Genomic DNA, 23,792 nt, shown 5'->3' on the forward strand with positions numbered 1-23,792 from the left:
AAAGTAATAACTAGGATTATGACTTATAACATTATACCAGAACATATAAGATTTTTAGAAATTTCATGTAATGTCTGAAACATTTATATTAACATATTTCCATACATATTTCCATACAAATACAAATATAAGATTTTTAGAAATTTCATGTAACATCTGAAACATTTATATGAACATATTTCCATACATATTTCCATACAAATACAAATATAAGATTTTTAGAAAATTCATGTAATGTCTGAAACATTTATATTAACATATTTCCATACAAATAACCCAATGAAAGTTTAGTATTAGTTGTTTTGTTTGTTTTTTTATACTGCAGGTTCTTATTAGGCATCAATTTTATACACATCAGTGTATACATGTCAATCCCAATCGCCCAATTCAGCACACCACCATCCCCACCTCACTGCAGTTTTCCCCCCTTGGTGTCCATATGTCCATTCTCTACATCTGTGTCTCAACTTCTGCCCTGCAAACTGGCTCATCTGTACCATTTTTCTAGGTTCCACATACATGCATTAATATACGATATTTGTTTTTCTCTTTCTGACTTACTTCACTCTGTATGACAGTCTCTAGATCCATCCACGTCTCAACAAATGACTCAATTTCGTTCCTTTTTATGGCTGAGTAATATTCCATTGTATATATGTACCACATCTTCTTTATCCATTCGTCTGTTGATGGGCATTTAGGTTGCTTCCATGACCTGGCTATTGTAAATAGTGCTGCAATGAACATTCGGGTGCATGTGTCTTTTTGAATTACGTTTTTCTCTGGGTATATGCCCAGTAGTGGGATTGCTGGGTCATATGGTAATTCTATTTTTAGTTTTTTAAGGAACCTCCATATTGTTCTCCATAGTGGCTGTATCAATTTACATTCCCACCAACAGTGCAAGAGGGTTCCCTTTTCTCCACACCCTCTCCAGCATTTGTTGTTTGTAGATTTTCTGATGATGCCCATTCTAACAGGAGTGAGGTGATACCTCATTGTAGTTTTGATTTGCATTTCTCTAATAATTAGTGATGTTGAGCATCTTTTCATGTGCTTCGTGGCCGTCTGTATGTCTTCTTTGGAGAAATGTCTATTTAGGTCTTCTGCCCATTTTTGGATTGGGGTGTTTGTTTCTTTGATATTGAGCTGAATGAGCTGTTTATATATTTTGGAGATTAATCCTTTGTCCGTTGATTCGTTTGCAAATATTTTCTCCCATTCTGAGGGTTGTCTTTTCGTCTTGTTTATGGTTTCCTTTGCTGTGCAAAAGCTTTGAAGTTTCATTAGGTCCCACTTGTTTATTTTTGTTTTTATTTCCATTACTCTAGGAGGTGGATCAAAAAAGATCTTGCTGTGATTTATGTCAAAGAGTGTTCTTCCTATGTTTTCCTCTAAGAGTTTTATAGTGTCCAGTCTTATATTTAGGTCTCTAATCCATTTTGAGTTTATTTTTGTGTATGGTGTTAGGGAGTATTCTAATTTCATTCTTTTACATGTAGCTGTCCAGTTTTCCCAGCACCACTTATTGAAGAGACTGTCTTTTCTCCATTGTATATCTTTGCCTCCTTTGTCATAGATTAGTTGACCATAGGTGCGTGGGTTAATCTCTGGGCTTTCTATCTTGTTCCATTGATCTATGTTTCTGTTTTTGTGCCAGTACCATATTGTCTTGATTACTGTAGCTTTGTAGTATAGTCTGAAGTCAGGGAGTCTGATTCCTCCAGCTCCATTTTTTTGCCTCAAGACTGCTTTGGCTATTCGGGGTCTTTTGTGTCTCCATACAAATTTTAAGATGATTTGTTCTAGCTCCGTAAAAAATGCCATTGGTAATTTGATAGGGATTGCATTGAATCTGTAGATTGCTTTGGGTAGTATACTCATTTTCACAATGTTGATTCTTCCAATCCAAGAACATGGTATATCTCTCCATCTGTTGGTATCATCTTTAATTTCTTTCATCAGTGTCTTATAGTTTTCTGCATACAGGTCTTTTGTCTCCCTAGGTAGGTTTATTCCTAGGTATTTTATTCTTTTTGTTGCAATGGTAAATGGGAGTGCTTCCATAATTTCTCTTTCAGATTTTTCATCATTAGTGTATAGGAATGCAAGAGATTTCTGTGCATTAATTTTGTATCCTGCAACTTTACCATATTCATTAATTAGCTCTAGCAGTTTTCTGGTGGCAGTTTTAGGATTCTCTATGTATAGTATCATGTCATCTGCAAACAGTGACAGTTTTACTTCCTCTTTTCCAATTTGTATTCCTTTTATTTCTTTTTCTTCTCTGATTGCCGTGGCTAGGACTTCCAGAACTATGTTGAATAATAGTGGTGAGAGTGGACATCCTTGTCTCGTTCCTGATCTTAGAGGAAATGCTTTCAGTTTTTCACCATTGAGAATGATGTTTGCTGTGGGTTTGTCATATATGGCCTTTATTATGTTGAGGTAGGTTCCCTCTATGCCCACTTTCTGGAGAGTTTTTATCAGGAATGGGTGTTGAATTTTGTCAAAAGCTTTTTCTGCATCTATTGAGATGATCATATGGTTTTTATTCTTCAATTTGTTAATATGGTGTATCACATTGATTGATTTGCGTATATTGAAGAATCCTTGCATCCCTGGGATAAATCCCACTTGATCGTGGTGTATGATCCTTTTAATGTGTTGTTGGATTCTGTTTGCTAGTATTTTGTTGAGGATTTTTGCATCTATATTCATGAGTGATATTGGTCTGTAATTTTCTTTTTTTGTAGTGTCTTTGTCTGGTTTTGGTATCAGGGTGATGGTGGCCTCATAGAATGAGTTTGGGAGTGTTCCTTCCTCTGCAATTTTTTGGAAGAGTTTGAGAAGGATGGGTGTTAGCTCTTCTCTAAATGTTTGATAGAATTCACCTGTGAAGCCATCTGGTCCTGGACTTTTGTTTGTTGGAAGATTTTTAATCACAGTTTCAATTTCATTACTTGTGATTGGTCTGTTCATATTTTCTGTTTCTTCCTGATTCAGTCTTGGAAGGTTATACCTTTCTAAGAATTTGTCCATTTCTTCCAGGTTGTCCATTTTATTGGCATAAAGTTGCTTATAGTAGTCTCTTAGGATGTTTTGTATTTCTGCGGTGTCTGTTGTAACTTCTCCTTTTTCATTTCTGATTTTATTGATTTGAGTCCTCTCCCTCTTTTTCTTGATGAGTCTGGCTAATGGCTTATCAATTTTGTTTATCTTCTCAAAGAACCAACTTTTAGTTTTATTGATCTTTGCTATTGTTTTCTTTGTTTCTATTTCATTTATTTCTGCTCTGATCTTTATGATTTCTTTCCTTCTGCTAACTTTGGGTTTTGTTTGTTCTTCTTTCTCTAGTTTCTTTAGGTGTAAGGTTAGATTGTTTACTTGAGATTTTTCTTGTTTCTTTAGGTAGGCTTGTATAGCTATAAACTTCCCTCTTAGAACCGCTTTTGCTGCATCCCATAGGTTTTGGGTCGTCGTGTTTTCATTGTCATTTGTCTCTAGGTATTTTTTTATTTCCTCTTTGATTTCTTCAGTGATCTCTTGGTTATTTAGTAACGTATTGTTTAGCCTCCATGTGTTTGTCTTTTTTACGTTTTTTTCCCTGTAATTCATTTCTAATCTCATAGCGTTGTGGTCAGAAAAGATGCTTGGTATGATTTCAATTTTCTTAAATTTACTGAGGCTTGATTTGTGACCCAAGATGTGATCTATCCTGGAGAATGTTCCGTGCGCACTTGAGAAGAACGTGTAATCTGCTGTTTTTGGATGGAATGTCCTATATATATCAATTAAATCTATCTGGTCTATTGTGTCATTTAAAGCTTCTGTTTCCTTATTTATTTTCATTTTGGATGATCTGTCCATTGGTGTAAGTGAAGTGTTAAAGTCCCCCACTATTACTGTGTTACTGTCGATTTCCTCTTTTATAGCTGTTAGCAGTTGCCTTATGTATTGAGGTGCTCCTATGTTGGGTGCATATATATTTATAATTGTTATATCTTCTTCTTGGATTGATCCCTGGATCATTATGTAGTGTCCTTCCTTGTCTCTTGTAACATTCTTTATTTTAAAGTCTATTTTATGTGATATGAGTATAGCTACTCCAGCTTTCTTTTGATTTCCATTTGCATGGAATATCTTTTTCCATCCCCTCACTTTCAGTCTGTATGTGTCCCTAGGTCTAAAGTGGGTCTCTTGTAGACAGCATATATATGGGTCTTGTTTTTGTATCCATTCAGCCAGTCTATGTCTTTTGGTTGGGGCGTTTAATCCATTCACGTTTAAGGTAATTATCGATATGTATGTTCCTATGACCATTTTCTTAATTGTTTTGGGTTTGTTTTTGTAGGTCCTTTTCTTCTCTTGTGTTTCCCACTTAGAGAAGTTCCTTTAGCATTTGTTGTAGAGCTGGTTTGGTGGTGCTGAATTCTCTTAGCTTTTGCTTGTCTGTAAAGCTTTTGATTTCTCCATCAAATCTAAATGTGATCCTTGCCGGGTAGAGTAATCTTGGTTGTAGGTTCTTCCCTTTCATCACATTAAGTATATCATGCCACTCCCTTCTGGCTTGCAGAGTTTCTGCTGAGAAATCAGTTGTTAACCTTATGGGAGTTCCCTTGTATGTTATTTGTCGTTTTTCCCTTGCTGCTTTCAATAATTTTTCTTTGTCTTTAATTTTTGCCACTTTGATTACTATGTGTCTCGGCGTGTTTCTCCTTGGGTTTATTCTGTATGGGACTCTCTGCGCTTCCTGGACTTGGGTGGCTATTTCCTTTCTCATGTTAGGGAAGTTTTCGACTATAATCTCCTCAAATATTTTCTCTGGTCCTTTCTCTCTCTCTTCTCCTTCTGGGACCCCTATAATGCGAATGTTGTTGCGTTTAATGTTGTCCCAGAGGTCTCTTAGGCTGTCTTCATTTCTTTTCATTCTTTTTTCTTTAGTCTGTTCCGCAGCAGTGAATTCCACCATTCTGTCTTCCAGGTCACTTATCCGTTCTTCTGCCTCAGTTATTCTGCTATTGATTCCTTCTAGTGTAGTTTTCATTTCAGTTATTGTATTGGTCATCTCTGTTTGTTTGTTCTTTAATTCTTCTAGGTCTTTGTTAATCATTTCTTGCATCTTCTCAATCTTTGCCTCCATTCTTATTCCGAGGTCCTGGATCATCTTCACTATCATTATTCTGAATTCTTTTTCTGGAAGGTTGCCTATCTCCACTTCATTTAGTTGTTTTTCTGGTGTTTTTTCTTGTTCCTTCATCTGGTATATAGCCCTCTGCCTTTTCATCTTCTCTATCTTTCTGTAACTGTGGTTTTTGGTCCACAGGCTGCAGGATTGTAGTTTTTCTTTCTTCTGTTGTCTGCCCTCTGGTGGTTGAGGCTATCTAAGAGGCTTGATGGGAGGCTCTGGTGGTGGGTAGAGCTGACTGTTGCTGTGGCGGTCAGAGCTCAGTAAAACCTTAATCCACTTGACTGTTGATGGGTGGGGCTGGGTTCCCTCCCTGTTGCTGTGGCATCAGAGCTCAGTAAAACCTTAATCCACTTGACTGTTGATGGGTGGGGCTGGGTTCCCTCCCTGTTGGTTGTTTTGCCTGAGGCAACCCAACACTGGAGCCTACCCGGGCTCTTTGGTGGGGTTAATGGCAGACTCTGGGAGGGCTCACGCCAAGGAGAACTTCCCAGAACCTCGGCTGCCAGTGTCCTTATCCCCACGGTGAAACAGAGCCACCACTCGCCTCTGCAGGAGACCCCCCAACACCAGCAGGTAGGTCTGGTTCAGTCTCCCCCAGGGTCACTGCTCCTTCCCCTGGGTCCTGATGCACACATTACTTTGTGTGTGCCCTCCAAGAGTGGGGTCTCTGTTTCCCCCAGTCCTGTCAAAGTCCTGCAGTCAATTCCCACTAGGCTTCAAAGTCTGATTCTCTAGGAATTCCTCCTCCCGTAGCCGGACCCCCAGGTTGGGAAGCCTGACGTGGGGCTCAGAACCTTCACTCCAGTGGGTGGACTTCTGTGGTATAAGTGTTCGCCAGTCTGTGAGTCACCCACCCAGCAGTTATGGGATTTGATTTTACTCTGATTGCGCCCCTCCTACCGTCTCACTGTGGCTTCTCCTCTGTCCTTGGACGTGGGGTAGCCTCCTTGGTGAAGTCCAGGGTCTTCCTGTCAATGATTGTCCAGCAGCCAGTTTTGATTCTGGTGCTCTCGCAAGAGGGAGTGAGAGCACGTCCTTCTACTCCGCCATCTTGGTTAATGTCCCAGACAGTTTTCTTAAAATAGCTTTACTGGTGTGTAATTTACATAACATAAAATTCACCCATCATAAGTTTACAGTTTAATACTTTATAATTAATGTATACATCGGTGCACCACAGTTTTAGAAGACTTCCATTACCTGAAAAAGTTCCTCATGTTCTTTTGCAGTTAATCTGATACACTTTCTGTCTCAATATCTACCTCCTGTAAATATTTAAAAGTGGTATTTTGTTTTGACTTTTTTCACTTAGCATAATGTTTTTGAGGTTCATCCCTGTTTTAGCCCATAACAGCTGTAGCTTTTCCTTTTTTAAAAATTGTTAAATTGTATTTTATTCTATAAAGTTTCACATTTTGTCTAGCCATTCATGAGAAGATGAAAATTTTGAAAATTTTTATTGTTTTATCTTAGGGGCTTTTATGAATAATGCTGCTCTAAAGATTCACATACAAGTCTTTACATGGGCTGTGTATTTTTGTTTCTTTTGTAGATATCCAGGAGTGGAATTGCTGTGTCATATAAATATATATTTAAGTTTTGAGGAAAGGGGCAAATTGCTTAAAAGATGACTATTTTACATACTGACCAGGAACATATCATGGATCTAGTTTTCTACATCCTCTCCATCACTTGATATTGACAGTCTTTTGATTATTACCATTCTAGTATGTGTTTAACAGTATCTCAGTGATTTTAACTTGCGTTTCAGTAGTGACTAGTACTGTTGAGGATATTTTCATGTGCTTATTAAGCATTCCTATACCTCTGTTGAAATGTCTGTTCAAAGTGTTTCTCCATTTTTCATTTATATTGTCTGTCTTATCAAGTTGTAGGAATTTATATGCTTTGGATACAAGTTTTTTATGAGATGTATGATTTTTTTTTTTTTTTGGCTGTGTTGGGTCTTCATTTCTGTGCGAGGGCTCTCTCTAGTTGTGGCAAGCGGGGGCCACTCTTCATCGCGGTGCACGGGCCTCTCACTATTGTGGCCTCTCTTGTTGCGGAGCACAGGCTCCAGATGCGCAGGCTCAGTAGTTGTGGCTCACGGGCCTAGTTGCTCCGCGGCACGTGGGATCTTCCCAGACCAGGGCTCGAACCGGTGTCCCCTGCATTAGCAGGCAAATTCTCAACCACTGCGCCACCAGGGAAGCCCCTTATGAGATGTATGATTTTTAATTGTGTTTTTTTTTGTCTTATCAAGTTTTAAGAACTTAGATGTTTTGGATACAAGTTCTTTATCAGATATACGATTTGTGTATATTTTCTTTTTTCTGTGGCTTGTCTTTTCCTTTTCTTCATAGTATCTTTTGAAGCACAAATATTTTACATTTTGATGGAATCCAATTGTTTTTTCTTTTGAGGATTGAGGTTTTGGTGTCATATCTAAGAAATCTTTGTTTAACCTAATCTCACAATTATTTTTTCTTATGATTCTTTTCTAGAAGGTTTTCAGTTTCAGCTGTTATATTTTGGCCTGTGTCTATTATAACTTCATTTTTGTTTTTGTTTTTGTTTCTGTTTGTTTTTGTTTTTGCTTAAGGATAGCCAGTTGACCCAGTGCCGTTTGATGAAAAGGCATTGAATTGCCTCGGTACCTTTGTTTAAAATCAGTAGACCGTATATATGTTTGTTTGTTTATTCTGAGCTAATATTTACTCTGTTCCATTTAACTATTTTTCTATCTTGGTACCAATCTGCTGTCTTAATTATTGTGGCTTGTTGTAAGTTGTCAAATCAGTATTGTAAGTCTCACAACTTTGTTCATTTTTAGAATGGTTCTGATTATTTTAGATCCTTTGTTTTTCCATATAGATGTAAGGATCTGCTTGTTGATTTATAAATCCTGATGGGATTTTCATAAGAAATGATTTATTGTTTATTCAAAATAGGCTGTGTTTTTTACAGCAATTTTAGGTTTACAGCATGGAACAGAAGGTATGGAGATTTTTCATATACTCTGTCCCTACTCATGCATAGCCTACACCATTATGAACTTCTCTCACCAAAGTGGTATATTTGTTATGGTTGATGAACCTGCATTGCCACATCATTATCACCCAAAGTACATAGTTTATGTTAGGGTTCACTCTTGGTATTGTACATTCTGTGTGTTTGGACAAATATATTTCCACCATTATATTGGGTTGGCCAAAAGTTTCATTCATTTTTTTTCCCATAAGATGGCTCTAGTAGCACTTAGTTGTCTTAAACTTCATTTGAAGCAATTTTGTTAGATTGTATGTGACAGCTGTCATATCAGTGTGCATTTTTTTTTTCCTAAATTCACGTTCTTTTATTTATTTATTTATGACTGTGTTGAGTCTTCGTTTCTGTGCGAGGGCTTTCTCTAGTTGCGGCAAGTGGGGACCACTCTTCATCGCGGTGCGCAGGCCTCTCACCATCGCGGCCTCTCTTGTTGCGGAGCACAGGCTCCAGATGCGCAGGCTCAGTAATTGTGGCTCACGGGCCCAGTTGCTCTGTGGCATGTGGGATCTTCCCAGACCAGGGCTCGAACCCGTGTCCCCTGCATTGGCAGGCAGATTCTCAACCACTGCGCCACCAGGGAAGCCCCTCAGTGTGCATTTTTTAAAAACTTAACAAAATGGTGAATTTTTGTGCAGCCATTTTAATATTGAAGATGGAAGAAAAAAAGCAACATTTTTTGTCATATTATGCTTTATTATTTCATGAAAGGTAAAAACACAACTGAAACACACAAAAAGATTTGTGCAGTGTTTGGAGGAGGTGCTGTGACTGATTGAACATGTCAAAAGTGGTTTGTGAAGTTTGATGCCGGAGATTCCTTGCTAGATGATGCTCCACGGTCAGGTAGACCAGTTGAAGTTGATAATGATCAAATTGAGACATTAATTGAGAACAGTCAACATTATACCACACAGGAGATCGCCAACATATTCAAAATATCCAAATCAAGTGTTGAAAATCATTTGCACCAGCTTAGTTATGTTAATCGCTTTGATGTTTGGGTTCCACATAAGCAAAAAAAACCTTCTTGACCGTATTTCTGCATGTGATTCTCTACTTAAACGTAATGAAAACGTTCCATTTTTAAAACAAATTGTGATGGGAGATGAAAAGTGGACACTGTACAATAATGTGGAACAGAAGAGATCGTGAGGCAAATGAAATGAACCACCACCAACCACACCAAAGGCCGGTCTTCATCCAAAGAAGGTGATGTTGTGTATATGGTGGGATTGGAAAGGCGTCCTCTATTACGAGCTCCTTCCAGAAAACCAAACGATTAATTCCAACTAGTACTGCTCCCAATTAGACCAACTGAAAGCAGCACTTGACGAAAAGTGTCCAGAATTAGTCAACAGAAAACGCATAATCTTCCATCAGGATACCACAAGACCGCATGTTTTTTTTATGACCAGGCAAGAACTGTTAACAGCTTGGCGGAGAAGTTCTGATTCATCCGCCGCATTCACCAGACATGGCACCTTCTGATTTCCATTTATTTCGGTCTTTACAAAATTCTCTTAACGGAAAAAATTTCCATTCCCTGGAAGACTATAAAAGGCACCTGGAACAGTTCTTTGCTCAAAAAGATAAAAAATTTTGGGAAGGTGGAATTATGAAGTTGCCTGAAAAATGTCAGAAGGTAGTGGAACAAAACAGTGAATACGTTGTTCAATAAAGTTTTTGGCGAGAATGAAAAATGTGTCTTTTATTTTTACTTAAAAGCCGAAGGCACTTTTTTTTTTTTAATTATTTATTTATTTTATTTATTTATGGCTGTGTTGGGTCTTCGTTTCTGCGCGAGGGCCTTCTCCAGTTGCGGCAAGTGGGGGCCACTCTTCATCACAGCGCGCGGGCCTCTCACTATGGCAGCCTCTCTTGTTGCGGAGCACAGGCTCCAGACGCGCAGGCTCAGCAATTGTGGCTCATGGGCCCAGTTGCTCCGCGGCATGTGGGATCTTCCCGGACCGGGGCTCGAACCCGTGTGCCCTGCATTGGCAGGCAGACTCTCAACCACTGCGCCACCAGGGAAGCCCCGAAGGCACTTTTTGACCAACCCAATAGTATCGTACAGAGTAGTTTCCCAGCCCTAAAATTCCTCTGAGTTCTACCTGTTAATTCCTCCCTTCTGCCAACCCCTGGCAACCACTGCCTTTTATTGTATTCATAGTTTTGCATTTTCCACAGTGACATATAGTTGAAATCATACCCGTATGTAGTGTTTTCAGATTGGGTTCTTTCACTTAGAAATATACATATAAGTTTCCTCCATGTCTTTTCATAGCTTAACAGCTCATTTCTTTTAGCACTGAATAATAGTCTGTCATCTGACTGTACCATAGTTTATCCATTCACATGCTGAAGGATATCTTGGTTACTTCCAAGTTTTTGCAGTTATGAATAAAGTTGCTGAAACATACAGGTGCAAGTGTTTCTGTGGACATAAATTTTCAACTCCTTTGGGTAAATACCCAGGGAACATAATTACTGAATCATGTGGTAAGAATATTTTTAGTTGCGTAAGATATTGCCAAGCTGTCTTACAAAGTGGCTGTACCATTTTGCATTGTTAGCAGCAGTGAATGAGAGTTCTTGTTGCTCCACATCCTTGTCAGCATTTGGTGTTGTCAGTGTTCTGGATTTTGGCCATTCTCATAAGGCGTAGTGGTATCTTGGTGCTTTAATTTGCACTTCCCTAATGACATATGATAAGGAACATTATTTCATGTGCTTACTTGTCATTTGTTTATCTTCTTTGGTGGAGTGTCTGTTAAGGTCTTTGGCCCATTTTTTAATTATGTTGTTTGTTTTCTTATTGTTGTTTTAAGAGTTATTTGTATATTTTAGATAACAGTCCTTTACAGTAAGTCCCCTACATATGAATGAGTTCTGGTCCAAGAGTGCATTCGTAAGTCCAATTTGTTCTTAAGTCCAACAAAGTTAGCCTAGGTACCCAACTAACACAATCAGCTATATAGTACTGTACTGTAATAGGTTTATAATACTTTTCACACAAATAATACATAAAAATCAAACACAAAAAATAAATATTTTTAATCTTACAGTATAGTACCTTGAAAAGTATAGTAGTACAGTACAACAGCTGGTGCTTCTTAGCAGTACCAGCTACATCACTGCTGCTTTTACACTTGCTTCTGGGCATCCTGGGCTTGAAATAAAGATACTGTACTACTGTACTCTACACGTACTGTACAGTAAAGTACACAAAAGCACAGCCACTTGTAGAGGATGCACGCACGTGAAAGTGTATGCCAGACAGGTGAACTAACTTACATGATTGGACATGCAAACACACGTTCGCATCTTTGAAAGTTCACAACTTGACGGTCCATACGTAGGGAGACTTACTGTATCAGAATTACCTTTTCAAATATTTTCTCCCAGTCTGTGGCTTGTCTGATTCTTTTAACTATGTCTTTTGTAGAGCAGAAGTTTTTAATTTTAATGAAGTTCAGCTTCTCTATTACTACTTTATGTATCATGCCTTTAGTATTGTAGTTACAAAAGTCATTGCTATAGCCAGAGTCATCTAGGTTTTCTCCTGTGTTATCTTCTAGAATTTTATAGTTTTGCGTTTTCCATTTAGGTCTGTGGTCCATTTTGAGTTAATTTTTGTGAAGTGTGTGTCTAAATTATTTTTTTACATGTGGATATCCAGTTGTTTCAGCATCATTTGTTAAAAAAGACTAACTTTGCTCCAATGTGCTGCCTTTGCTCCTTTGTCGAAGATCAGTTGACTATATTTATTGAGGTCTATTCCTGGGCTCTCTATTCTGTTCCATTTATGTATTTATTTTTTCACCATTACCACACTGTCTTGATTACTATAGCTTTGTGGTAAATCTAGAAGTCTGGTAACATCAGCCCTTTGATTTTGTTCTTCTCTTTCAATGTTGTGTTGACTATTTATCCACAAAATAACTTTCTGGAATTCTGACTGGGATTGTGTTAGGTCTATAAATCAAGTGGGAAGTACTGACATGTTCACAACATTGAGTCTTCCTGTCCATGAACATGGACAATCTCTTCATTTATTTAGTTCTTTGATATTTTTTATCAGAGTTTTGTAATTTTCGTCATACAGATTTTATGTAGATTTTGTTAGATTTTTACCATAGTACAGTTGACCCTTGGAGAACACTGATTTGAACTACACAGGTCCACTTACACGTAGATACTTTTCACTAAATTCTACAGTACTGCAGGATTCGAGGTTGGTTGCATTAGCAGATGTGGAACTGCCGATATGGAGGGCTGACTGTAAAATTATACTCAGATTTTTGACTGAGGAAGGTTTGGCACCCGTAACCCCTGCGTTGTTCAAGGGTCAACTATTTCATTTTTGGGGGATACTAATGCAGATGGCATTGTGTTTTTTTATTTCAAATTTTACATGTTCTTGCTGGTATAGAGGAAAGCAGTTAACTTTTGTATATTAACCTTGTATCCTGCAACCTTGCTATAATGACTTATTAGTTTTAGGAGTTTTCTTGGTCAGTTTTTTCAGGTTTTCTCCATAGATGATCATGTCATCTGAGAACAAGGACAGTTTTATGTCTTCCTTCCCATCTGTATACCTTTTATTTCCTTATTACATTAGCTAGGATTTCCAATACCATCTTGAAAGCAGTGGTTGAGAGGGAACATCATTACTAAGTTCCTGTTCTTGGTAAAGCATTGAGTTTCTCACCATTAAGTGGGATACTAGCTGTTGGTGCTTTGTTGATAGTCGTTATCAAGTTGAGGAAGTTCCCCTCCATTCCTAGTTTATTGAGAGTTTTATCATGAGTGGATGTTACTTATGGAATGGGAAGGAAGAAATAAAACTGCCTTTACCAGTTTCTGTATGTAGAAAACTTTAAGGACCTACAAACTTAACTACTAGAACTTAGAGTATATCAGGGTCACAAGATATAAGATCAATGTATAAAATCCAATTGTATTTCTTTATACTAGCAATGAATAAAATAAAAACGAAATTAAGGAAACAGTGCCATTCAGAATAGCATCAAAAAGAAAAAATATTAAGTAATTTAACAATTAATTAAAATTTAATTAATTTTATAAAGTGTAAAACTTATGCAGTAAGTCCCCTACATACGAACGAGTTCCATTCTGAGAGCATGTTTGTAAGTCCAATTTGTTTGTAAGTCCAACAAAATTAGCCTAGGTACCCAACTAACACAGTCAGCTATATAGTACTGTAGTGTAATAGGTTTATAATACTTTTCACACAAATAATACACAAAAAACACAAAAAATAAAGAAAACATTTTTTAAAATTATTTATTTATTTATTTATTTAATTTTTGGTTGTGTTGGGTCTTCGTTTCTGTGCGAGGGCTTTCTCTAGTTGTAGCTAGCGGGGACCACTCTTCATCACGGTGTGCGGGCCTCTCACTATCGCGGCCTCTCTTGTTGCGGAGCACAGGCTCCAGATGCGCAGGCTCAGTAATTGTGGCTCACGGGCCTAGTTGCTCAGCAACATGTGGGATCTTCCCAGACCAGGGCTCAAACCCATGTCCCCTGCACTGGCAGGCAGATTCTCAACCACTGCGCCACCAGGGAAGCCCAAGAAAACATTTTTAATCTTACAGTACAGTACCTTGAAAAGTACAACAGTACAGTACCAGCTACATCACTGCTGCTTTTATGCCTACTTCCGGACATCCTGGGCTTGAAATAAAGATACTGTACTACTGTACTTTATACAGTACTATACAGTAAAGTACACAAAAGCACAACCACTTGTAGAGGATGCACACACATGACAGTGTATGCCAGGCATGTAAACTAACTTATGTGATTGGACATGCAAACCCATGTTCCCATCTTTGAAATTTCACAACTTGAAGGTCTGTACGTAGAGGACTTACTGTACAATGAAAAATGTAAAATATTACTAAGTGAAATTAAAGAAGATATAAATATATGTAGAAACAATCCATGTTCATACACTAGAAGATGAAATATTGTTAAGTGCAAGTCTCCCCAAATTAATCTGTAGATTCAAAATATTACTGAACTTCCAGTTTCCACTAGGCCACGTAAGAATCTTGGAAATTGCCACTCCGTCCTAATAACAAGTAAAAAGTTGAACTGAAAAATCAGTAACCTTTCTTAGATTCATAAGGGAAGTGAGGTAACAAGGGCAAACTGCTGTCCCCAAATTAAAATGACAGACAAATACAGAAAATCAAAATTTAAAGCAGCAGTCTCTGAGGGAGCTAGTGCCAGGGTAGGGAAAATTGAACTGTAATTGATGAACTGCTGGAAGCTCAGTATAGACTACTCAGAGTTAAAAAATCCAGGAAGACACAGTCATTGAAGGGATTTCCACACTTAGAGTTTTACCTCACGGATCTCTACCAGGTTCTCATGGTGAATAACAGAGAAAAAGCCCATGTGCTCCTGGCAGGGGGAAGGAAAAAGGAACCATTTTGAAATATGCCACAGCATTCTTCTTCAGAATGTCTGCTGTTAGGAGAAACTATTCCATCAGAGCCTAACAGACCTGCAGAAAGGGAAATACCCAACTCATGTTGGCTCTAGTTTTTCGTATGGAGAAAGGGAAGTAACTCAGCGCTAGCCCACTCTAGCAATCCTGTCCCCCCTAAAAGAAGGAAAAAAACTGAGAAACGTGTGAAGTTCACAATCCACAGGCAAAGGCTCACTAAAAGAATGAGACGTAATCATAGAACTGTAAAATGCTTACCCTTCCCTCACACTTTACTGGCATATGGCTAAAGGCCTAATTACAGCAGTTCTTTTTATCCAGTACATCATGTCTGACTAGCAAGAAAAAATTACAAGGGCTTCTGAAGGGCAAAAAACACAGTTGGAAGAGACAGAGCAAACATAAGAACCAGATTGAGATATGGTAGAAATGAATAAAAAGAATTGCACACTGTAACCAAGTGGGATTTAACTCAGGTATACAAGGCTGGTTCAACAATCAAAAATCAGTTAATCCATCACATCAACGGACTAAAGAAAAATCACATAATCATATCAACAGTTATGGCTGAGATTTGAAAACTCTACTCTCAGTAAGTGATAGAATTGCTAGACTGAAAAATTAATAAAGATAAAACTTAAATATTATCAACCACTTTGATCTTATAAGTAATTTTTTTTAGACTTAAGAGATCATTCTCCAATATAGAGCATATTCTAGGCCATAAAACAAGTCTCAGTAAATTAAAAAGGATTGAAATCATACAGAGTTTGTCCTCTGAGTATGTTGGAGTTGAATTATAAATATCAGAGCAGAATGTGGGAATTGAAACAGTGCCTTTGTAAATGACCCATAGGTCGGGGAAGAGTTGACAACAGAAATTAGAAAATATTTCGAAATGAATGAAGATGAACATGCATCGTAATTGATGGAATTCAACTGAAGGACCTTAGAGGGAAATTTATAGCACTTTTATGAGAAATGTATGGTCTCAATTCAATCATCTTAAGTTTCCAGCTTAACAATAAGAATAACCAAGTAAACTCAAAGTGAACAGAAGTAAAGTTTGAGTGGAGATCAGTGAAATAAAAAACAGAAAAACAGTAGAGGGAAATCAATGAAATGAAAAGCTAGTTCTTTGAAAAGATCAACAAAATTGTTAAAACCTTGAGTTAGACTGATCTTTTAAAAAAGAAGACACAGATTATTAAAATCAGGCATTGAAAGGGGATATTACCATCCTACAGAAATTAAAAGTATTGTTAGGGGATTTTATGAGCCAGTGTATACCAACAAATTGGGCAAATCTTAAGAAGATTACTGTAAATGCACTCAAAAAGAATTAGAAACTTTGAATATACTTATAAAAAGTAAATAAACTAATAAATTAATAATTATATATATTCCCACAAAGAAATGCCTAGGCCCAGATGGCTTTACTGCTTGTGTTTTTCAAATATTTAATGAAGAAATAGGGGAAGAAGGAACATTTTCAATCTCTTTTATGAGTACAGTATTGTCCTGATGATGTAGTATCATAAGAAAACTGCAAATTGTTATTTCTCCTGAATATACATGCAGAAATCATTAACAAAATAACAGCAAATCAAATCCAGGAATATATTAAAAGTATTAGACATTGTGACCAACTTGGGTTTATCCTAGGAGTGCAAGGAATTTTAACATCCATAAAACAATTAATGCAGTATTCTCCATTAGTAAAGAAAATAGACAAAAACTACATGATCTTTTCAGTAAACAGAAAAAAAGATTGATAAAACCCAAAACCCATTCATGATAAAATTTTTAAAATATTAGATATGTGGAAGGAAGCTTCCTAACCCTTGTCTAGGACATGTATAAAAAGTCTGTTGCGATGAGAATTTTATAATTTCCATTGTTTCATTTATATTCTCTGATCCATATCTAATTTTTGTTTATGGTGTTAAGATCTTCCTTTTTTTCTGTATTGATATCTGATTGTTTTATCACCATTTAGAGAAAATAATATCTTTTCCCCCATTGAATTCCCTTGGCACTTTTGTCAAAAAAATCAGTTGAACTTGTATGTATGGGTCTGATTTTGTTTTCTCTCCTGTTTTATTGATCTATAAGTTAATCTGATGCCATACTATCTTGAGTATTCTAGCTTTATAAAAGTATATCTTGAAATATAAAATATTCCACCTTTGTTCTTGTTTTCCAGAATTGGTTTAGCTATTTAAGGTCTTTTACATTTTTATGTAAATAGAATCATCGTGTCAGTTTCTCTGAGGCAACTTGTTGATTATATTGAATTTGTGGAACATTTCAGTCCATAAACAGGATATATCTTATTTTATTTGGGACATCTTTAATTTTCTTGGCAATGTTTTATAGTGTTTTAGTTGGCAGTTTTGTACAGGTCTTGTGCATGTTTTGGTAAATTTATCTCAAGTTTTCTGTGTTTTTATTCTGTCTTTAATGGAATTAAAAGATATTTCAGATTGTTCATTGCTAACATACAGTAAAAGGGTTGACTTTTGGATATTAAGCTTGTATCCTTCAATCTTGGTAAATTCACTTATTTCTTTTCTTTTAATACTTTATTTTGTTTTATTTTGGCCACGCCATGCTGCTTGCAGGATCTTAGTTCCCTGACCAGGGATCAACGCAGGCCACAGCAGTGAAAGCACCAAGTCCTAACCACTGGACTGCCAGGGAATTCCCTAAAAGCAGAATGTATAGAATTTACTTAATATACAATCATGTCATCTCCATTGCAGCTTTTCTCATGCCTTTCTTGTGTAAATTATTGTACCAGGAACTCAAATAGTTGATGAGGGATTGTGTTTCTTTCTTTTTTTTAAAAAAAAAAAATTATTTATTTATTTGGCTGCTTCGGGTCTTAGTTGTGGCACACGGGTTTCTCCAGTTGAGGTGCGGGGGCTCAGTAGTTGTGGCACGCAGGCTCTAGTTGTGGTGCGCAAGGGAGTGTTTCTTTATATCAGTACTCTAGCTGATAAATTCAGTAGGAATATGGTATTTGTTTTTCTCTTTCTGACTTCACTCTGTATGACAGGCTCTAGGTCCATCCATCTCACTGCAAATAACCCAATTTCATTTCTTTTTATGGCTGAGTAATATTCCATTGTATATATGTGCCACATCATCTTTATCCATTCATCTGTTGATGGACACTTAGGTTGCTTCCATGTCCTGGCTATTGTAAAAAGTGCTGCAGTGAACATTGTGGTACATGACTCTTTGAATTACGGTTTTCTCCAGGTATATACCCAGTAGTGGGATTGCTGGGTCATATGGTAGTTCTTTTTTTAGTTTTTTAAGGAACCTCCATACTGTATGCTAATACATATATATGGAATTTTTAAAAAAATGGTTCTGAAGAACCTAGGGGCAGGACAGGAATAAAGATACAGACGTAGAGAATGGACTTGAGGACATGGGGAGGGGGAAGGGTAAGCTGGGACGAAGTGAGAGAGTGGCATGGACATATATACACTACCAAATGTATAATAGATAGCTAGTGGGAAGCAGCTGCATAGCACAGGGAGAGCAGCTCGGTGCTTTGGCCACTTAGAGAGGTGGGTTAGGGAGGGTGGGAGGGAGACGCAAGAGGGAGGAGATATGGGGATATATGTATATGTATAGCTGATTCACTTTGTTGTACAGCAGAAACTAACATACCATTGTAAAGCAATTATACTCCAATAAAGACGTTAAGAAAAAATTCAGTAGGAATGATTAGAATTATAAAATTATAATTTTAGAATTATAAAATGCCTTTTTCAATAGCCCCTAATAACACTTTAGGTCTAGTCACTGATCAAAAATGGATGCTAAAACTAATAGATGGAAAATTGAGAGGAAACTTTTTAATGGGCATATCAAGTTGACACTGTCTGAAACCACTCACGATTTTTTTTTTTTAATTTATTTTTGATTGCGTTGGGTTTTCCTTGCTGTGCGCAGGCTTTCTCTAGTTGTGGCCAGTGGGGGCTACTCTTCGTTGTGGTGCGCGGGCTTCTCATTGCAGTGGCTTCTCTTGCTATGGAGCATGGGCTATAGGCGCCCGGGCTTCAGTAGTTGTGGCACGCGGCGGGCTCAGTAGTTGTGGCTCGCGGGCTCTAGAGTGCAGGCTCAGTAGTTGTAGTGCACGGGCCTAGTTGCTCCACAGCATGTGGGATTTTCCTGGACCAGGGCTCAAACCTGTGTCCCCTGCATTGGCAGGTGGATTCTTAACCACTGAGCCATCAGGGAAGCCCAACGATTTTTAACACTATTGAAAAATGGAACAACCAGACATTGTGTCTACATATGTGATGTGGTAGAACATTCCATTAGGTCTTTTTTTTTTTTTTTTTAAGCTTCTGTTTCTCTGTTGTATTCATGTTTATCTCTAGTTTCTTAAACATTTGGAGCATACTTAGAAATAGCTGTTTCAGTGTTCTTGTCTGTTGATTCCCTCACTGCTGACAGCTCTGGTTCTGTTTTTATTGATTGGTTTTTCTTTGGCTGTGGATCATATATTCCTATTTGCATGCCTGTTTTTTGTTTTGCTTTACTGGATGTCGGACTTTGCAACTTTTATGTTGCTGGGTTCCAGCTTTTGTTGTATTTCTTTAGTGTAGTAGTAGGCTTTCTTCTGACATGTAGTTTAGCTAATAGGAATCCATTTTGAGTCTTAATATTTGTTTGAATGAGTCCAGCACTTCCTTAATGTAGGACTAATTTATCACATTACAAAGGAAATGGATTTCTGAGTATTCCACCCAATGCTCCATGTGTTATGTGGTCTTTCCACTGTGGCTAGTATTTGTATTTTTCTCACATTTTCATATTATTCACCCAAAGATTCAACGGAACCTTTCTGAAGATCACCAGAGCACATATGTGTACTCATGCATGCACTCTCGTGCACATTCTTGTTCTTTCTGTCTCTCTTCCTCTCTCTCTCTGCTGCTCCCTCCTTTCCTTTATCCTGCCCTATAAATGTTAAAGATCTTTCCTCCATCACCCGCACCCCAAAACTGTCTCTGTCTCTTCAATTCAGTGAGATTGGCAGGCTCTGTTAGGTTTCTCCCTTCTTGCATTGTGGCCTAGAGATAGCCTGTACTTATTAGTAAAATTGGGATATTGTAGGGGTCATCTTAGTTTTTTAATTCCCTCTCTAAGGAATCACATCCCTGTCCTGCCTGCTTTCCGAAGTCTTGAAACTGTTGTTTAATATGTTTTGTCTGATTTTCCAGTTTTTTCATGTAGGCAAGTAAATCCAGTCCCTGTTATTCCATCTTGAATGAAAGCAAACTTTTGCAAATTTCCTTTTCATTGTTTTATGTATTAGATGAGGTAGGAATATTTTGGGGAAAATACAAAAATAATACAGGCTACTGCTTAAGAAAAAACAGCAGTGACTTTTTTGTTATGTTCAAAAGTAAGTTCATTTGGATTTTGATTAGGATTTGGCTATAAGCTAGTATTTGTATGTAACCTTACACTTTGTGGAGAATTGACATTTTTATAATATTGAGTTTCTTTGTAAGTGTGTGTTATATCACTTCTTTTATTAAGCCCTATTTTCAGTCCATCAATAAAATTGTGTGGTTGTTTTTTATAAATGACTTCTGTATTTCTTTATTAAGTTTATTCTTTATAGTTTTGCTTGTGTTATTGGAATTTTAAAATTATTTTTGTAATAATATTAATATATTTTATAATTAGCCATGGTACTTAATTTCCATTTTGTAATATTTTAGAGTGCTTTTATAATTTCTTTTATGTACACTCTGCATATTAAGTATGTTAACCTTTTGTGTCTCTAGTATTTTTTTCATATCCCACCTTTTAAAAAATTCAGTTTGTCTTTTAAAATGAAAACATCAATTTTTTCCTTTATGAGTGCTTTCTTTTTTGATTTGCTTAGAAATCTTTCTCTCAGACAAATAACATAAAAATACTCAAATTTTCTTTTAGTACTACTGCAGTTTTAATTTTTTCCAAAGAGCTAGCCAGTGGCTCCAACACTGTTTTTAAAAAATAAACCACTTTTATATCTCACTACATTTTTTAGTATATTCAAGTGTAAATATTTTTAAAGTTTTTTTTATATCTGTTATCTAATATCACTCTCAAAAATTTACTTTTTAAAAATATTCCATAATTGTGGCTTCACTCTTTAGTAGGTGTGGTTTTACCTGAATTCAACACATATTAATAGATGTTCAAAATTTGAGATTAGGCAGATATCTTTTATAATCAGTTTTAGAGACTAGTTAAAGGCAGAATTTTTAAAATATCACACAACTGTGTATTGAGACCACATATCTCGGCAAGTAAAAGGAAGTTTTTGTTTTGTTTTTTTAAAAAACCTTATTAGTATACCTGATAGGATCAGAATTTCTTGGTTAACATGTAGGTTTTTTGGTTCATTTTTTCTATATTGATGCATTTTATTTATAACCTTTGCTAAAGAAATTATTTTTCTGTTTTTATAGTTTTGGTAAGCAGTTTGGAGGAAAAAGAGGATGTGATTGTCTTGTATTAGAGCCTTCAGAAATGATTGTGGTAAGAATTTTAAAGAATGCTGGAATTGTTTTTTGATATGCTTCATTTTCAACTTTAAATGTAGTAGGCTTTTAAACACTCAAGGAGGTTCCATTACTGTGACTTTTAAAATATTTTACTAAGTAGCATCAAACTATATACCAAGTTTGATACATTTTCATCTACTTTGAAGTTTTTTCTGATCTTTGAAAGGGATGCAATTATATATAAAATGTTGCAAATTTGGTAATTTCTTTTACTACTTCTATCAGAAAATCTAAATAAGAGCTCTGAAAGGGGACCCTGATTTTCCTATTCAATTTAGTTAATAATCTTTGAGCATCCATGTTCTGTACCCTGGACTTGAGGGAAAGAGGTAGAAAAAAAGAGATACAATTATATCCAAGTAAGAAATGGTTTAGATTTTAATAGTTTTACTTTAAGAGTGTATTTAAGGAATAATTCTTTACTTTTTCCTGAGAAAACTAGGTAGTTGATGTAACTATAGAAAATAAGACTGTTTTTCCTTACCATTTGAAGAATCCAGAACACAGCGCCCTTTTGCCTTGTTCTGAGATGACCTTACTAGAAAACAGTTAATACTGAATGGACTCTTTGTCCTACTAGCATCTCATGTAAATGATCATGTCATCTGATTTGATTTAAACTTGAGAAACGAGGTTGAATTCTTAATGAAGTCTTTTAATATCAGGGCTCAAAACTAAACCACTTTTCCATTTCATGGTGTTACAGTCAGATTGACATCTTCAGGTAGATTCTGTTTTCTCTTCCCCAGACTGGGTCATCTACGTTATCGTGAGCTTAGTGTCCTAAATTTCATATAAACCACTGGATTTTAAGCTCCTGAAAGGCAAAGATTATTTCTTATTCTGTTTGTGTCTTCTATAGTATTGCAGAGTGCTATCTGCATAGTAAATATTCAGTTAATGTTATTTGTTTTCAAGTTTGTTCAAGGCTTAGACTATGTATTGTTTTACATTTATTTTCTTTAAGTGTTGGTATACATGGCGTATCTGTTAAGGTCTCAGAACCCTTTCCTCTAAATAAATGCATTGAGGGACATGGCAAGAAAACTGACTCAGGCAGTACTGTTTTCTCAGTTATTTGTCAGTTGATGTATTTTATATTTCTCATACTTTATGGGAAAAAAATAGTGCTTTTGCCATAGTGTTCTCATATACAGTTGACCCTTAAACAACATGAATTTGAACTGCTGAGTACACTTACATTCAGATATTTTTCAGTACTAAATACTACAGTACTACACAGTCTGTGGTTGGTTGAATCTATGAATACAGAGGGCGGACTCTAAATTATGCGTGGATTAAGCTCCATCCGCCTTGTACATTGTTTTTTTGTCTTGTTTCATTGTGGTAAAATACACTTAACATGAAATTTACCATTTTAGCCATTTTTAAATGTACAGTTTAAGATATTAAGTTAATTACTAAATTTATTAACAATTAAATTAATTTTCCTTTTAGATTAAAGGGAGGAGTTGTACTTTTCTTGCCCCAAACTGGGAGTTAGCCTTTTCTGTCTCTAAAGCAGTATTTAGGAACCAAGATCTGGCAGCCAGCTGTTTTCATTGCTCCAGGTGCTTCATTGCTTGTAGGGCCTTTCACTGAACAGAGCTAGAAAATATACGTGTGAGTGTATGTATACACATACATACACACTTATATATACACCTCTGTATTTATTTCTTTATATCTGTGTACCTGTGTTTAAAATCTAGAGTTTATTCTGTTTTTCTCATTTTGCTTATTTGTACCTCCTTTTACTAACAGTGAGAAACTTGGTTTCCACCATCATCAAAACATTTACTTACACCTAAGACAGTTTTAAAATTGCTTGCTCATAACAATGTAGAAAGCACTACTAGCTGGAGTATTAATATACACATATACACATATTTTAAGTGTACAATTTATTGATATTACAAATGTATGCCACTTATAACCTACCTCTATCAAAATATGAAATATTTCCATCACCTACCTTATAAAGTAAGGAAATATTCAGAGAATTATAGGGACCTGGCAAAAGGACAGAGGAACCAGATTGAAGGGACTCCCATTGGCCAAATCTGGGACAGTTTGAGAATCCAAATAAAAATGTATAGTGATTGATGGTACCCTACCGTATAGTAAAGAATTTGTTAATTTCTAATGATATGAATGAATGAAAAGGAAGAGTTCTTCCTGATAGTTAAATGCCAACTAATAAGTCTAGAAGGAATGATTAAGTTAGAAAATCGTTGATGAATGCCAAAACTTGTGACTAATGTTTGTTGAGAAACAGGATACTTACGTAGTCTCATTGTATCTCCCCACAAATCATTTATGAAAGGAAAAATTACCAAATTTCTGATGGGGAAACGTGGAGGAAACCACTATAACAAAAATTATTGCTACCACCATCAATATAGGCATAAAGTGATACACTACTCCTGATATGATGCACTGAGGAGGGCAGAACATCACCTCTGAGATATATTCCTGCCAGAAA

General features: G+C 36.4%; 1 protein-coding gene across 10 annotated transcripts in view; it reads left to right on the top strand.

Annotated features, from left to right (window-relative positions):
* Positions 1–23,792, top strand: part of RAPGEF6 (Rap guanine nucleotide exchange factor 6) — a 247,099-nt gene that overhangs the window by 52,145 nt on the left and 171,162 nt on the right. For 8 of the 10 annotated variants that reach the window (XM_082457818.1, XM_082457826.1, XM_082457821.1 and 5 more), the window contains one exon: positions 21,212–21,281. The exons of the other annotated variants lie outside the window; for them this stretch is intronic. In XM_082457818.1, the coding sequence (XP_082313944.1) occupies positions 21,212–21,281 (70 nt within the window). The remainder of the gene's footprint in view (positions 1–21,211; positions 21,282–23,792) is intronic. 10 annotated transcript variants of the gene reach the window in all.

Source organism: Balaenoptera physalus, assembly GCF_965194825.1.
Source record: "Balaenoptera physalus genome assembly, chromosome: 3".
In the NCBI taxonomy this organism is placed as follows: Eukaryota; Metazoa; Chordata; class Mammalia; order Artiodactyla; family Balaenopteridae; genus Balaenoptera; species Balaenoptera physalus.